The sequence below is a fragment of the Mauremys reevesii genome, linkage group 15 (genome assembly GCF_016161935.1).
Source record: "Mauremys reevesii isolate NIE-2019 linkage group 15, ASM1616193v1, whole genome shotgun sequence".
Taxonomy (NCBI): Eukaryota; Metazoa; Chordata; order Testudines; family Geoemydidae; genus Mauremys; species Mauremys reevesii.
In genome coordinates, this window is record NC_052637.1 from 32,133,043 (window position 1) to 32,150,038 (window position 16,996).

At 52.3% G+C, this 16,996-nt stretch overlaps 1 protein-coding gene and 1 long non-coding RNA gene across 3 annotated transcripts in view; one reads left to right on the forward strand and one right to left on the reverse strand.

The window, feature by feature from the left end:
* The window catches only part of ACSF2 (acyl-CoA synthetase family member 2), a 52,955-nt gene extending 39,959 nt beyond the window's left edge, over positions 1–12,996 (forward strand). For both annotated transcript variants that reach the window (XM_039501922.1, XM_039501923.1), the window contains 6 exons: positions 9,779–9,886; positions 10,011–10,162; positions 10,778–10,919; positions 12,190–12,300; positions 12,584–12,652; positions 12,751–12,996. In XM_039501922.1, coding sequence (XP_039357856.1) covers positions 9,779–9,886; positions 10,011–10,162; positions 10,778–10,919; positions 12,190–12,300; positions 12,584–12,652; positions 12,751–12,801 — 633 coding nt within the window. In that variant the 3' untranslated portion in view covers positions 12,802–12,996. The remainder of the gene's footprint in view (positions 1–9,778; positions 9,887–10,010; positions 10,163–10,777; positions 10,920–12,189; positions 12,301–12,583; positions 12,653–12,750) is intronic.
* Positions 12,997–13,678: 682 nt separating this feature from the next.
* On the reverse strand, positions 13,679–16,996 carry LOC120382970. The gene is made up of 3 exons (XR_005588301.1): positions 16,685–16,996; positions 15,394–15,489; positions 13,679–14,561 (listed from the first exon to the last, which is right to left on the reverse strand). It is a non-coding gene; the product is annotated as an uncharacterized LOC120382970 (long non-coding RNA).

Here is a 16,996-nt window from a genome sequence, read left to right on the forward strand (position 1 = left end):
TACATTTTAATGAGGCTGTTTACTTTATGTTTTCATTTTGGGGGTGAACTTTGTTTTTCTTGAACCTTAGAGACAGCTAACATTGGCTGAATGGAGATGTAATATAGACAATCCATGCAGAGCCATGCAGCTCTTCCAGTACTCCTCAGTCCCTCCAGGCCACATGCTGCCATTCAAAGCCTGGATCCTCTTCTCCATCCTCGGTATGTGAGGCGTTTTCACTGACTTGCCTCCTGAGATGGAACAATAGAGGAACCCTGGGTTTTCGAGTTAGCTGTTCTGTGGTCAAACATCTGTTAAATGGATGCCACAAAACGTGTTTGTTTGCGGCCTAATAAGAACTGGAACCGGGGTCTCCAGAACTGAACGGCGAGTGCATTGACCACTCTGACACCTAGTTTAATGCAGTGTTGTTGTAGCCAGGTTGGTCCCAGGATATTACAGAGACAAGTGAGGCAACAGATGTTGGTCTGATAAAAGATATTACCTCACCCACCTTGTCCACTGGATTTAATGTCTCTCTGAAATTCCTGATCAGGACTTTGGAGCAACTAAAGAAGTGGCACCCCAGAAATTCTTTCCCGGGCTTTCCACTGAGCTGGCCCAGTGCAGGCTGGGAGCTCCATCGTGCTGTGAGAACCCCCATACAGTACGGGAATAATTAGTAAAGCAGTTCCAAAAATTACATATTTCTCTTTCTATCTGTGAACAGACTGTGGCTTTCTCAGACTTACTCCAAGTTATTTACTGAATAATTTCTGTAAATAATACCTGAGCTGTATCTTGTGTACGAACAGTTCATTGTCAGCATTTGAAATGCAGCTGTTTTGTTTGAACACCTAGGTCACATGGTATATCTCTGTTCCTTGGTTGGATAAACGTAGCTCTCAGAGGTAGGTTTCCTGTGTAAATAGTTGGCATTATACCTTTCAACATTCACTTCCCCCTCTTCCCCACAAACAATGTTAACTAACAGTTTGGTTTCCATGGACATGCCTGCCAGCAGGGGTCAGACTGAGAATAAAGATAGTGATATTCTTCCAAACTCCACCCATAAAATAAGCTCCTCCCATATGTGTCATCTGTGGGTTGCCAAGTGGTTTAAAGTAAGGGAGACTTGGGTTTACCCTTTAAAGATGGGATGGGGTGTTTTACCCACTTGTGGCCCATGGTTTTTCCGCTTAGCTCTGGGGCTGCTATTTTTCCTGTGCATTTTTTTGGGGGGGGGGACCACGTGTGATGATGCAAAGACGCAAACACTGGCCCCATGCCCACCATGATGATGCAAACCCTTCCCCCACGCTGCCCTCTAACCCCCCCACCTACCCCCTGCTTTTGGGTGGCTTTGTTAGACCACTCAGGCTTGTTTCTTTGAAATGTTCTGGCTCCAGCAGCTCTGTGGGCTCCAGTGGGCTCACTGAGTATGATCCCCCTCAGTGAGGCCTGAGCATATGCCCTGGGCTCTGCTAGGCTCCTGGGGCCTGGCTGCTCCCTAGCTGGGAAAAAATAAAGGGGTGCTACCTCCCAAATGGTGCTGTCTGCACCAAAATGAGGCGTTGCCCACACTTAAATCATGCAGCTGTCACCCTCCCTCTCCTTTCTCACCAGCGATAAAATAGTTAACAGTGGTGATACTTAACTGATCATCACTGGACCTCTGGGTTAACCCCTCCCTGAGATGAATGGGGCAGCTCACACCTTTCAGAGCTGTTGTTCCAGGCTCCCTGCAGCCTTATCCCTGCATCCCTGACATTTTGGAGGGTCTCTTCACAACCACAACAGCTAGAGATGTTTTCAGATGACGGCTGAGGGTTTATAGAACGGCATAGTGGGCTCAGAGCGGTGCCAGCTTGGCGTATTGGTGCAGACTGGCTGCTTTTGAGCTTTTCCTGCCAGTGAGCTTGACTGTTCACGAGGACAGTCATCAAAAGCAAACGCAAAAGGGCCACAGCCGCCATCTAAGCGAGTTTACTTCAGAATTCAAAGGATTTTTCATGGTTATTTTACTGTTCTTACCCAGCTCTCCTCTGAGATTTGTTCCCTGTTGTCCTGTCTCAATGCTTGGATTTAAGGAGCTCCCAAACAGGGACAGAGCCTTTACTTTGACCCCCCGCCCCATCGCAAACCCCAGTTGAAATGATGCACGTGTTGCATGAGCCTGACCCAGCTCTACACGATGGTGTGAAGGAACAGGAAGAAATTCCAAAATTCGCTGCATGTGCTGATGGGAACCTTTGTCCCCAGATGAAGGCCAGTGGGTACCCATTGGCCAGACACCTGTCTGACACCACTAGGCAAGGAATTAGTTAACTGGGAGAGTGAAAGAGCACGGGCTGAGACGCCAGAGCCAAGAGCGTATATATGTCCCTTGGGCAAAGAGTGCGCATCCCAGGTTCGCCAGCTGGAGCCTGATCAGACCTCCAGCTGCTGTTAGATGATCAGGTAGCAGCAGTTGCCAGAATAGCGTTTTTCCATCTCCATCTGGCCAAGAGATTGCAGCTGTTCCTTGGACGCTCACCCTGCTACCATCATCCAGGCCTTTGTCACTGCAAGATTAGATTCCCGCAGTGCATGGAGCTGCACCGTCAGTCCTTTCAGAAATGGACGCTAGCACGGAGTGCAGCAGCCTGCTTGCTAAGAGGCTCTATCTCATCAGGAGCACGACTACAGTAGCTGTGCTCCCTGCTCTTTCACCCCTCCCTGCACCTCCTGCACCCACTTCCAGGGGAGCTTGAGGTGCTGCTTTTGAGCGGCTGGGAGGATGTTCTTCATGTGGGGCCCCTGCTTTGGAATGTGCTCACCTCCCTGTCCCAGTGAGCCTGAATCTCTGTTCCTCAGTCTAGGGGACACTGCAAAGCGCCATCTGTTTCCACCGTCTTCTGGGAGGGGGCGGTGACAGTGTTGGGGGGGGGTATTTTGGATGGGATGAAGATTGCCTGCTGGATTTGCAGCTGTTTATGTGCTTTATATTGTTTAATGTCTCGTGAAAGACGCCCAGAGCAGGGGTTGAATGCATAGATGGAAATAAATAATTATGGGGTTCAGGCACTGGACTGGGACTCAGGAGACCCGGGTTCGATTCCTGGCTCTGCCACAGACTCCCTGTGTGACCTCAGGCAAGACACTCGTTATCCCTGTGCCTCAGTTCCCCATCTGTACCACTGGGCTAGTCCCTCCTGTCTCGCACCCCGTGGGTGTGTCTGCACTGCAAATGAAGGCGAGTTCTTAACTCAGGTTAGCTAACTTGGGTTAAAATAGCAGCGAAGACCTGGCAGCTTGTCGTTTAACTCAGGTTAGTAGCTCTCTAGGTTTGAACTCGAGCTGGCAACCTGAGTTCAGGGCCGAGTCGCTGTGTCTTCACTGCTGTTTTAACCCGAATCAAGAACACCCACTTCTCTTTGCAGTGTAGACATACTCAGTGTCCCTCTTGTCTCTTTAGATTGTACGCACTTTGAGGCAGGGACTGCCTCTCCCTCTGTATGTGTACAGGACCTAGCACAGGGGTTCTCAAACTGGGGGTCGGGACCCCTCAGCGGGTCATGAGTTTATTACATGGGGGGGGGGTGAGCTGTCAGCCTTCACCCCAAATCCTGCTTTGCCTCCAGCATTTATAATGGTGTTAGATATATTAAAAAGTGTTTTTAATGTAGAAGGGGGGTCGCACTCAGAGGCTTGCTATGTGAAAGGGGTCACCAGGACAAAGGTTTGAGGCCCACTGGCTTAGCACAATGGGGCCCTGAACGCAATGGGCCAGGCAGTAATGCAGATGCAAGGGGGCTGGGTAGCAGGGTTTATTTCATCCCCAGGGAGGGGCTTGCGGTGCTGGGCACACCTCAGACAGCCCATTTGGCCCAGCAGAGGTTAAATGGATGCCGTGTGCCTTCCAGTCGGAACACACCTACTGCGGGACGGGGCCTGGACGCCACCGTCAGGGGAACAGTCTGGTCTCACGTTCCACTTCAATGCATAGAAAAGTTTAATAAAAGGAAAATTCTTTCTGCTAATGTTTTTGACTCCCCTGCTTCAGTGAGCAGATTCCTGCAGGAGACTGGGAGCAGGTTGGCGTCCTGCGCAAGCTGGCACCGGGCCCAGCTGCTGGGAGGGGCCCATGGGCTCCCAGCTGTTTGTATTTGAGTGTCTTGCTGCCAGGCAGGCAGGAGCTGGTATTTACTCTTTAAATTTCACAGGCCTTGACCGGGGAGGAGTAAGGACTGGGCAGCAAGTGGGCAATGAGCCACAGAAGGTCACAGCTTGCCTGGTGCATGCCAGTGTCTCATGGGTGGCATGTGGTGTGGCGGTGACAACGGGTCTAGTGTTCGTGTTCCTTTTGCTGGGGCCCCTGGTCGGCCCTGGCCCTTGGAGATCCCCCAGGACTGGCGCTGCTGGGACAACTCAGAAGAGGAGGGATTATCCCGCACTCCCCTCTTTCTTAATTGATTAACAGTTCTGCAAACATTTGCTGTTCTACAAAGAGCGTGAATCCGGTGCCTAGTAATTTACAGATGTGTGACTCTCCTCTGCTTCTCCGCAGAGGCCTTTGTGGGCTACGCCAGCAAATACACAGCTTTTAAAAACAACATAAATATAGATTTAGGGGTTTTCTCTGGTGTCTCAGGGCAGGGCTGTTCTGGTGTCTTGTTTTAGCTCAAGGAGACAGTCATGTCCGTCCACCCCCGGCCCCAGTGATTTATTTTTATTAGCATATCCTCCTGCGTAGAACTTGATGCACTTGAAACACCCCACACTAAAAGAGCTGATTGTCCCGTAAGCCAGTGTCCCCTGTGTGAATTCGGCTCTGAGTCCGGGTTCACGCTGGTGTAAATCAGGAATAACTCTGCTGACACCAGTAGGATTACTCTGGTGTAAGAGGCCCTCTGTCTCTAGCTGGGGGGAATAGCATAGGGCCAGATTCTTGCCAGCCTCTGTGTTGATGCACAGGGGGTTCCTCCCCCACTTTACACCCCTGCACAGTGGTGAGAGAGAGCCGGGGTGTAAAGTGGGGGAGGCCAGGAGAATGGGCAAGCGATGGAGCAGGGCGAATGCTGCACCTGCTGCAGGGCAGTACAGCGTGTGCTGTCTGGGAGCTCCTTGGGGCAGTTCTGGCTCCATCAGCCACAATTCTGCTTAGTAACCCAGGTGCTGCGGAGCCCCCCGCCGGCCTGGGGAAGAACCTCGCCCTTAGTCATGACTGAGCTTCGGCTCCAGGGGCCTTCAGCACTCACAGGTTCAGAATCCAGAAGGGGGTTTGTCTGGGTGTTTGTGGGCGCCCGCCACCACCACATCTAGAACCCAAAGCCAGGTACCCTTCACTGCAGTGCCTAGGGCTCGGGGCCCGCGTCGGGCACCCCTTACGGCAGTGCCTAGGGCTCGGGGCCCGCGTCGGGCACCCCTCACGGCAGTGCCTAGGGCTCGGGGCCCGCGTCGGGCACCCCTCACGGCAGTGCCTAGGGCTCGGGGCCCGCGTCGGGCACCCTACACTGCAGTGCCTAGGGCTTGGGGCCCGCGTCGGGCACCCTTCACGGCAGTGCCAAGGGCTGGGGGCCCGCGTCGGGCACCCCTCACTGCAGTGCCTAGGGCTGGGGGCCCGCGTCGGGCACCCCTCACTGCAGTGCCTAGGGCTCGGGGCCTGCGTCGGGCACCCCTCACTGCAGTGCCTAGGGCTCGGGGCCCACGTCGGGCACCCCTCACGGCAGTGCCAAGGGCTCGGGGCCCGCGTCGGGCACCCCTCACGGCAGTGCCAACGGCTCGGGGCCCGCGTCGGGCACCCTTCACTGCAGTGCCTAGGGCTTGGGGCCCGCGTCGGGCACCCTTCACTGCAGTGCCCAAGGTCTGTGTCAGGCACCCTCACGGCGGTGCCTAGGGCTCGGGGCCCGCGTCGGGCACCCCTCACGGCAGTGCCAAGGGCTCGGGGCCCGCGTCGGGCACCCCTCACGGCAGTGCCAAGGGCTCGGGGCCCGCGTCGGGCACCCCTCACGGCAGTGCCAAGGGCTCGGGGCCCGCGTTGGGCACCCCTCATGGCAGTGCCAAGGGCTCGGGGCCCGCGTCGGGCACCCCTCACGGCAGTGCCAAGGGCTCGGGGCCTATGTCGGGCACCCTCAAATGCCTGTTCCCTGCCACAGAGAGCTCCCCGCCCTGCAGTCAGTGGCCAGCCACCATGAGACTGCTGCTTTTTGGTAGCTGTAGGCAAGGCAGCTTCCTTCCCACACCCCAACCACCCACACTCTGCCAGCTCAGCTTCCTGCTGGCATCTTCCACCCGCCCAGCTGCCTTCCTCTCTAATCCCCAGCCACCTCTCCGGCTTCTCTTCTCCACAGCTCCCTGATGCTCCCTGCCTCGCCCATGGAAACACTCCCTCCCCCCGCCCAGCTCTCGCTCCATCCTTCACCCCACCATGCGCCTGCGTGCTAGTCAGCCTGGACCTCACAGGTGTTGTGGGGCATCTCCCACTTCTGTCTTCCCCCGTCCTGCTCTCCCCACCCTGAGTGCCCTGTTGTCCCCTTGCCACAACCCTCAACCCCCTCTATCCTCTGATGGCCCAAATCCTCCCCTTTCCATTCCTGAATGTGACCCACAGGTGCCCAGGAATTGGGAGTGGGGTTAAAGCTCTCGAGAGCAGGGATCTAACTGGGTGTCCTGGTGCCCCGCCCCCAGCCCTCTTCGCTGAGCTGTGCAGAAGGGGGAAGGAGAGATGGATCCGAATGGTGGGTGGCCTTCAGGCTATCCAGGCAGCTCTGTTCCTGAGGTCCCAGGGGCCGAGTGCATTCAGGGATTATTAATAGAGCATCTAATCGTCAAGGTACTGGACTAATAAAGTGACGCCTGCAGTAGGTGAAGTCCATGGGGATGCTGCCATGGACTTCAGCAGGGGCAGGATTTTGCCTAGTTTGTCCTCAGTTTTACTTCTTTGTGGGATGCCAGCAGCTGGGAGCTTTCAGATACCCTCCAAGCCAAGGGGTTTCTCGTGGTCTTTTCTGTCCTCCTCAGTCTCTCTGCGCTTTCTCTCTCTCTCGATGTGTGTTGTGTTCCCCCACCCCGGCTTGTCCTCTCCCCCTGTCAGGTCAATGGGTTAGTTGCATAGTGAAGGGATTTTTCAAGGTCTCGATAAAATACCAAGTAACTGTCACATGCCTCATTGCTGGCCAGTGAGCGAGAGTTTCTGAAACTCTAGCCAGGCTGGAGAAATTCTTACGAGCCTCAAGAATGCTAATTGGCCTGGAAAGAAGAGAAACAGCTTGAACTCCAAACCACCAGGAGCAGTTTGTCCTACAGTAAAATAACAGGAGGTTGATTTTCAGCAATGCAGGAAAGCAGCAATCGCCTGTGTTGAGTCTAAACGGCAGCTCTGGGGCAAAGCTGTTATGCCACAGCGAGGATATTGCATTGGCTATCTGGGGGATTCTTTAAGCCGGCTCAGACTGGGACTATGTTGTGACTATCTGGATGGGTGGGATCTCCAGGAATATGGCCACCTTTGGAGAATTGTCCTACAAGGCAAACTTGTTTGCTGCCTGATGTTGCGGCATAGAGATGTCGCTGTCGCTCTGGCAGCTAACGAAGTCACAGTGTAATGCAAGTTGGAACATATCCAGAAGTCGTTGTGGGACAGTAAAATCGACCTGGAAAATCCAGGTCGGTCCCATAAAATTTGGGATGGAGGGGCAACTCCAGAGAGCTGCCGAGGCCAGCAGAGCTAGGCCCCATCTCCCCAGTGAACATTTGAATGAGACAAGAAGGATGATGAGTTAAGGACAGTTTGGAGCTAGCTGCCAAGGGAGGGTCTGGAATCGACTTCAGTTCAGATCTTCAGAGCTAGACAAAACATCCGGCATTGGTTTAGGATAATGAAATCCATCCTCTGGGTCACAGAGGGCTGGACTGGCAGAGCCAGCGTGAGAGCCTTCAGCACTTCCTTTGGTTTGTTCTTTGACTTTCTGTTGTTTGTTACACCCTCTTTGACGCCTGAAAATCACTACTTTTCCCAGCCAGTTCCTCCCTTCTCTCTGGGGCCAAGATGGTGGTTTCTCCCTGTGTTGCTAAGGGAACTGAAACGAGCATGTCTTTGGAGTTCTGTTGGTGTGCCAATATCATCGTGCAGCCCCAGCACCATTGTGTAACTGCTGCAGAGCCAGCAGCGGGAGCACAATGCTTTGTCCCTCCACTTGCCCTCAACCAATAGAATACTGTTATCTGAGGACCCCCCCAGTGCTCTGGGCCCTGATCTCTACTCCAGTCCTACCCCAATGGAATTCCATTTTGAGTAACACAGTGATGAATCAGGCCCTGTACTTGCAACCTATCAGCATCATTTGATGGCAAAAGGGAGTGAGTGTTTTTATCCCCATTGTACAGATGGGCAAACTGAGGCACAAATAGGTAACTTGATGTGCCCAATGTTGCCCAGCTGGGAAAAGAACCCAGGCATCCTGACTCCCAGTTCTATGCACTGGTCCACTCTGCCTCTCAAATGTTCACTGCTGAGACTGGAGCAGGGTTTGTTATTTTTTAAACAGTGTTGCCTGATCCACACTGGCTAATATTTATAGAGTGTTAGCTGGAAATGTTTGTAAACCCTGTTTAAAACAAAACACTGCACCGTTCTGCTAAGGTACAGGAGTTTTCATTCCCAGTTTAGACAAAGACTCAGAATTCACAGAGAAAGCAGCATTTGTCACCCAACAAACTGCGAAGCTGTAATTTAAAATGACACTTAGCATTTCTGAGCTAATCCCGGGGTGATCAGGTTGCTGAAGACTGACGGATCCCATGCTGCCCTAGCAGGGTTTACAATCAGCTATATTATTGTATTCGCTATAGCTCCCTTCAAGGCAAAAGTTCCTAGGGACATGGTGACTTCTGTATTGCATGAAGTCTTTCAGTCAAGATTAGATTTGCTCTAGCTCAAACAGAAGTTATGGGCTTGATGCAGCCAAAGAGCAAACATAGTGCCCATAAAAAGGAAATAAAAACAACCCAGGAAACTACAGACCAGTTAGTTTAACTTCTGTGCCAGGGAAGATAATGGAGCAAGTAATTAAGGAAATCATCTGCAAACACTTGGAAGGTGGTAAGGTGATAGGGAATAGCCAACATGGACTTGTAAAGAACAAATCATGTCAAACCAATCTGATAGCTTTCTTTGATAGGATAACGAGTCTTGTGGATAAGGGAGAAGTGGTGGATGTGGTATACCTAGACTTTAGTAAGGCATTTGATATGGTCTCGCATGATATTCTTATCAATAAACTAGGCAAATACAACTTAGATGGGGCGATAATAAGATGGGTGCATAACTGGCTGGATAACCATACTCAGAGAGTAGTTATTAATGGTTCCCAATCCTGCTGGAAAGGTATAAAAGTGGGGTTCCGCAGGGCTCTGTTCTGGGACCGGCTCTGTTCAATATCTTCATCAACGACTTAGATATTGGCATAGAAGTACGCTTATTAAGTTCGCAGATGATACCAAACTGGCTTGCCGTGGTGGAGCAGAGGCAGGACCATGGCGGGTGCGTCCAGTCTCATTGTTCTTTGCCCTCCTGTCTCCTGGGGGGGAGCTTTTCAGTAGTGTCTTTGGTGGTAGTAATATCTGGAGCTGCCCTGATGTACACCTGAAGATGGGAGCGTTCGCCGGGTGACCCATGACTTGTGAAGAACTCTTGCATCCCCGATGTCCTCCCCTGTACTGACTGCTAGTTTCCTCCACCTTCGCAGTAGAACTTGGCTGTTTCTGTTTCCCAGCAGAGTCCCTGATGCATATCCCCCCACCTTTGTGTTTGCAGGTTGCCTACGGGACCACAGAGAACAGCCCTGTCACCTTCATGGGATTCCCACAGGACAGCATCTCCCAGAGAACTGAGACGGTGGGGTGCATCTTCCCCCACACAGAGGTGAACTTTATCTTCCCCACCTACCCTAGTTTTACAGTCCCCAGCAGAGCACCGCTGCTGCTGCCCTTCCTCACTCCATGGGGCTTGCACTGTGTCTCAAGAGCCTGGCTCTCTTGTATTGCAGGCAAAGATTGAGGATCCTGAAACCGGAGAGATTGCCACTCTGGACAGCCCCGGGGAACTCCAGATTCGAGGCTACTGTGTCATGCTGGGCTACTGGGAAGACCCCCTCAAAACCAATGAAGTGATCACTGATGACAGATGGTACAAGACTGGGTGAGTTTGGGAACTACCTAGAATCTGCTCTTTCCCCTTTTACCTCAGTTCTGGAGGGAGGGTGCAGGTATATGGCATTGGCTGGGGATGGATGTGTCCGAGTGAGAAGCAGTAACTTCTAGTAACAGGCCAGAATCAGCCCTCGTGGCAGCATGGCCAAATCCATGAACTTCAGTGGAGTCGGACCAGTTTACACCTGGGCAGAATTTGGCTCATAGCATTTAGTACAAACCACTACTGGAGACAGGACACTGCGCTAGATGGATCTTTGCACTGTCTCCATGGAATAACCAGATGGGGATGCAGGTGGGGAGGGGAATGAAAGCAATTCCAGTTTAGATTGAGTTCTGATGCAGGTTCCTGGAAGTAAGAGTTATTGGGAACCCTTTGATCCCTGCATGGGAGTCTCCTCTTGGGGTTGCAGAAAGAGTGGTGCATCCTTTACGAACTCGATGGTGGAAAGTCTAACCTCCTGCTGGTCAGGATTAAGAGCTGTAGGCTCTGAACGTGACAGTGGGAAGATTCCCTCTGCGCTGATTGGATGGATAAGCCATTCTCCAGCCAGCTGGGAGATCTGGACCGAGGGCTATGGAGTTGACTCAGGTGTTGTTTCAGGGACATTGCTGTCCTGGACAAGTACGGCTACTGCAAAATTGTAGGTCGTTGCAAGGACATGATTATCCGTGGAGGGGAGAACATTTACCCAGCAGAACTCGAGCAGTTTCTACACACCCACCCCAAGATTGAGGAGGTGCAGGTGAGTAGGATGGAAAGGCATGGTGGGGGTGGGGGCATGCTGCCATCCAGGACATTTGTCAGGAGCCTGTTTGCTGTCATCCATGCTCAGCTTTTCACCTAGCTGGCAATCTCATATATAAGTGGAGGATGACTTTGTGCTTAAAATCCAAGAGTGAGAGTAGAACTCCTGAGCTCTGTTCCTGTCTTTGTCACATACTCATTGGAAGCTTGGGCAAAATCCCTGCGCTCCAATTTCCTGTCTGCCAAGCCGGAGAGTAACTCTTCCTTTCCTCACATTCTAAACTCACAGCCATCTGCAAAGTGCTGTGAGATCCGCCGAGGGAAGGCCTTATGGAAGGGCACATGATCATTAACCACAAATTATGAACCTAGAAATCAGAACGGACTCTCTTCCTGTGCTGAGTCACTGCCGGGGAAGAGTTGCACTGAAGGTTCCATTGTCTAGCCAGTAAGAAGTAGGATGCAGCTCTGGCCAGCTGCTCCCAATCTGCCGGGAACATCATCCAGTTCTCATGACAAACCACACCTGGGTGTGCTGGCTGCACGACCGGTTGTTGTTTAACCCATAAATAATCCAGTTCTTTAATGACTGCTGCGTTTGCTCCAGCATCTCAGTGCAGTGACCCCAGTATGGAAGGGCTGCACTTTCCAGGGCTTTGGGTCACTGCCTTGGGAGTCAGCACGATCTCTGTGTGTCTGGAATTTCAGGATGTTGGCTTGGGATGGTGAATGGTGGGAGGGGAGACAGGGAAATTGTGCAACCCAACTCGCGGGGAATCACTTAGGGGAAATCCAGCTCCTACGTGGAATGATCTGACCTTCCTAGCTCGGTACGGAGTAGGCCTGTAACCTTAGCCATGGTAGGGTTTTGTTGGGGATTGTGTAGGAAACAGAGTTTACAATATTAATAAGCTTTGCCCTTCTGTAACCCCTTTTATCTGAGGATCTCAAAGCACCCCAATTCATTAAGCCTCACAGCTCTCCCTCTGAGGCAGGGAACCCATTTTACACGTGGGGAAATGGGGGTACAGAGAAGGTTGCCCAAGGCCTGGGAATAGAACTCAGAAGGCCTTGCTCTGAGTCCACTTTTCTAATGTCTGGAGCACAGTGCCTCAGCCAGGAGAACAAAGTGAGGGCCAAGGGTGGTGACAGAGCACTGACCCGAGGGAGGGATAAGGAGCTTCCATTAGGGAAGGGAAGGGACCAGATGACTCTTGGGAGACGAGCACTTCCTAGAACTGATGTGTGCCTCCCTCTCTCCCAACCAGGTGATTGGCGTGAAGGACCAGCGAATGGGAGAAGAGATCTGTGCCTGCATCAGAGTGAAGGCCGGGCAGGAGTGCACGGCGGAGGAAATTAAAGCCTTCTGCAAAGGGAAGGTAGGATCTCCCCATCCATTCCCAGGCTGTGCCCATGTTTGCTTTGCTTTTCTCAGTAACTCAGCACATTAAGGGCTTGATCCCCAGTTGGTGTAAATCGCCACAGCTCCATGGAAGTCAGTGAAGTCCTCTACACCTGCTGGGGATCAGGCCTGAAACCGGTCCCACGTATTCCTGACATGAGCAGTGACTGCCATAACGCGGCCCTTTGTAACCAGGGGTGATAGACGATGCCCTGCCTGCTGTTACTTGCAGGCTGTAGCTGTTGGCTCTCTCTTTTCAGATCTCTCACTTCAAGATCCCTCGGTACATAGTGTTCATGAAGAAATATCCACTCACCGTCTCAGGGAAGGTAAGGGACAGCCCATAGGCCAGGATGCTGGGGTGCTGGGGACTAGCTTCCCTGGCTGTCTCTCCTCTGACTCTCTCTCCTCCATGCTCCAACTCCAGATTCAGAAATACAAGTTGAGAGAGCAGATGGAGAAGCAACTTCTGTTCTGAACACAAAGGTGGAGGATCGAAGAGAAGCATGAATGGATCCACCTCGGCCAGTCTGGTGTCTCTCCATCCACACCAAGCCCAGGACAGCAGCTGGGAGCTGGATCCCTGCCCCCACCACCCCATTATACCGCTGGCTACCTGAAGTCAGCCTGGTGATGCTGTCAATTAAAACAAAGAAAACCCTTCTTTTCCCAACTGAGATCTTTTCATAAAGAATCAGAACAGTGCGGGGAGGAAGGATGGAGGGTAGAGCACAGGAGGAGGCATCCAGACGACTAGGTTCCACTCCTGACTGCCACTCCTTTGTTATGGCCTCTGCAGGTCTCTAATCTGTGTATGTCTCACGATGCGCCTTCCCTATCTTCCAGGGAGCTGCAAAGTGCTTTGAGATCCCGCAGTGGGAAGGGCTAGAGAAATACAAATGATTCATGTTTAAATATGTAAAAGGTTCTGTCCCATAAGGGCCTGAGGCTGTTGTAGGCCACCTATGCTTCAATTCCCTGGCAAAGAAAACCCCAGCGTAGCTGCGTCACTCGAAAGGAAGGTGGGACTAGATTTCCTGTGATATGATGCTGCCCTGGACCTGCCGCTGTCCACAGAGTGAGGATCTGAATCAGGAGAAAGGGCTTTAGGAAGAGCCAGCCAAGCTCTGCCTCCGTCTGCCCCTCCTCGGCGCTCAGGGGATGTCCTCGTGAACAGCAAACGGGGCCCAGAGCCTCCCAAGTATTTAGGCTCCTAACCTCCATTGAACTCAGTGGGGGTTAGGAGCTGAGCTACGTGTGAGGATTAGGGCCTCGTTCCCTGCAGCTGATGGAGTCCGAGGACTGGTTCTGTTCCCAGCCCTCCTTTGGGTGTTTTGAAATGACATGAAACTCTCTTCAATCTCACAACCGTTTATTTCTGCCTGGAAAGGAAGCTCATTAGACACGGTACAGAAATGCCAAAAGATCCGTCCCGTCGGAAGCACGAGACAGAGCGTGCCCGGGACGGTGGTTTTACGGGAGTTATTTGGCGCCTCCCAACCATGAAACACTGAGCAGAGGGGCAGCGGGCTGAAGCTCCTCTTCCGCTCCGTTCACAATGTCCCACTCGAGCTGGAGATCAGATAGACGACTGATGACGATGATCCTGCACCACTGACCTTCCCGTCTCCCTGCTGCTTGCTGGGCGTCTGCTGTGGTAGAGCCGTATGGATTCATAACACTTTCTAAAGAGCCCTGCTAGGGCCATCCTTGAACTCCTCCCACCCTGGATCTGGAGTGCACTGAAATGTAGAGTGGAGAAAAACATGCTCCAGAAAGGACCCCAAGTTCTTTTTGATGTTAAGGTTGAGGCATTTCTGCAGTGGAAGAGAGAGCGGAACTGCTGGATTTGGTCACAGGAGGGAGCCTCTGGGTCAGCCCTTCACAGTTCCCATTTCTTACAGAATGTGTAGAAATCCGGAGTTGCTGCTGGTTGTAAGGTGCAGTCTCTTGCTCTGACTGCAGGGATTGATGGGGCAAAGCTAATGCTTGTTGGAACTGGCCTAGCCAATGCCCAAACACTCTGCTAGGGGGCAAGGATAGTTTAACCTCTTCTTTCTCCCCAGTCCAATGTCAGAAACACACACACAGGGAGGAGCAGCGAGAGCAGGAGAAGGGAGATGGGTCAGTGGATCCTTTGTTTGTTTCCCAGAAGTCTTAAGTCTCACAGCTGTAGGGTGGGCTCTACCCATGGAAGCAGATCCCCAGAATTAAATATCTGAGGTTCTTGCTTTTTATCTGAAAGAAAACAAATATGACAGTTTGTTTCAAACCCAGAAGCTTTGGACTGGCAGTGCTCTGGGTCTAGCAGTGTATGTGAGTGTGTGATATGTATATATGGGTGGAGACACCCACAAATAAATAAACACTATTTATTTGTGAGTGTTTCTACCCATTTAACTGGAGGTGGAACATGCCATTTCCAGCCTGCTGTTGTTGCTGCATTCCTTGGTCAGCGGGGAGCGCTGACGTGCAGCATGCACTCTCTTCACTTTGCTCTGTTGCGTGTCACCTGTGGGGCAAGGAGATTTGAATAGTCTCCCCCACTGAACCTGTGACAGTGGCATTGGATGCGGAGATTCACTTCTCCTTTATCCCTAGTTCCTAAGTCAGACCGTTCCCGTGGTAGGTGCACAGAACTCATTGCCCTGGGTGTGTGTTACACAAAGGGGGCTGAGTATAACCCAGGATAGTAATGACTCAAAATCAATAACATCCTAGCAGAGATAGGGCAGATCTACAGTTCTGCCATCAAAGGAAACAGAGAAGGGAAGTGAGCTAATGTCTTTCACTGAGCCAATTTCTGTTGGTGAAAGAGAGAAACTGTTGAGAAGTTGGTCCAGCAAAAGATATTCCCTCACCCACCTTGTCTCTTGAATACCCTGGGCCCAACACGATGACACCAACAGTTCAAACAGTCAAAGGAAACACATTTTAACTCCCTTCTCCCAGTGTGAACACGGTGGTGGGGAAGGAGGTAGCTCATGAGAGGAGTGCTCCCCAGTGCCCGTTTCATAGCAGTGCATTTGGCACAGTTCTCGTGTTTGATGGAAGCGCGCTGTATACTCACTAGGGTAGTAGGGCCCCCGCTGATTGACAGAACAAAAGGGTACAAACGATTGTCACGGCATTGGTAAGAAGGAAAACCAGGAACCATTGTGTTACCCTGCAATAAATACATCAATAATTGATTACAATCGGCAAACCAGCAACCTGTAAAACCCACTATCCTGCCACACACACACACACACACACTTCTCTCCCCGTAGCCTGGGACATCTCAAACGGGCCTTCATATTTATGCAGCAGAATGGCATTGCCAGGAGCCTCATTAACATGGTGCCAGTTTGCGTGAGTTATATCTGAAGCCAACATCTAGCAACACCCCCCCTCACTGGCACACTGTTCTTCTCCCAAGAGATGGTGCCAGCAAGGGGACCTCAGCGTTTCTGAGGCTGCAGTGCCAGCCTGGTAGACCCAGACATGGAAGTTCTCTTTACCTACAGACCAGCTGCAGAGTGGGCAGCAGCAGTGCCTGCCCTCCCAGAGCATCTTCCCAATGGGCCACTCTCTGCCCACCTCTAGGTCCTAGTCCCTGGCCCTTGACCACGGAGCAGGAGCCAGAGGCCGGAGGCAAGGCAAAGGTCAGAGGTGGGCTCAGCTACTCAGAGACCAGGGACAGGGCAGGAAGGCAAGAACCAGGAGCATGGCAGGGAACCAGAGACAAGTTGGGAAGGCAGAGCTCAGGAGTCAGGCACCGTAGGCAGGGTCCCATGTAGCAGCCAGCTAGGAATTCTCCCAGTTGCACAGACAACTTGCTCTGTCTCTTTCTGGCTTAACTAGCGCACCCGGCCCAATCCTCCACTCAGCTTCTGGGGACGGGGGGATCGTTAGCGGAGCATAAGGCCTTAGGGCTCCCAGTTCTCCAGTCACTAGCAGAGTTATTGGGCAGTGGGGCGGATGCAGCAGCCGCCCGGGCTCAGGACCCAGATCCTCACACCATCAGGAACTCAACAGCAGCTGTCATTGCCAGTTGTGAAGCTGTTTCCTTTGAAGTGGACACCTGTCCCCTGGGAACTGGACAGAGACCACTCGCTCCTTCCTCATAGGCCTCCCACCAGCCACCACAAGGGAGTAGCATTTTGTCACTAATTCTCTGAGCTGGATCTGAACCCAGGGCCTAGAGCTGAAGGCTGTGAGTGCCGTTACCCATCTCCAGATCCCCTCCCCATCCAGCAGCTGCCCGTCTGAGTGAGCACACGGAGATTACCAAATGCCAGGAGAGTGCACTGGGCCCTGTCCTCTCCTGCACTCTCCCTCTCCCCCCGAGGGTCAGAGCCCAGTTCTCAGCATACACTCACCTGGCGGGAAGCAACAAAGACCTCAGGCTGAAGCATTGCCGTCTCCTCTCTCATGCCCTCTCCAGCTGTTGGGTGCATCTTTTCTTTTTATAGAGCGAACCCCGCAGGAGGAAATTCCAAGCTGACCTCAGCAGTTTCAGGCTGAGTCAAAGAGGGACGTGTCACATCACAGATAGGCTGGAAGGCATCCGGATCTGATCCTGCTGCAACTTCTCTTTTTCAAGGGTTTTTTCCCCTCTCCCACAGAAATAATTAATTTCTCCAGAGCTATTAAGAGAACAAGCCCGAAAAACAACTGCACAACTACTTGAG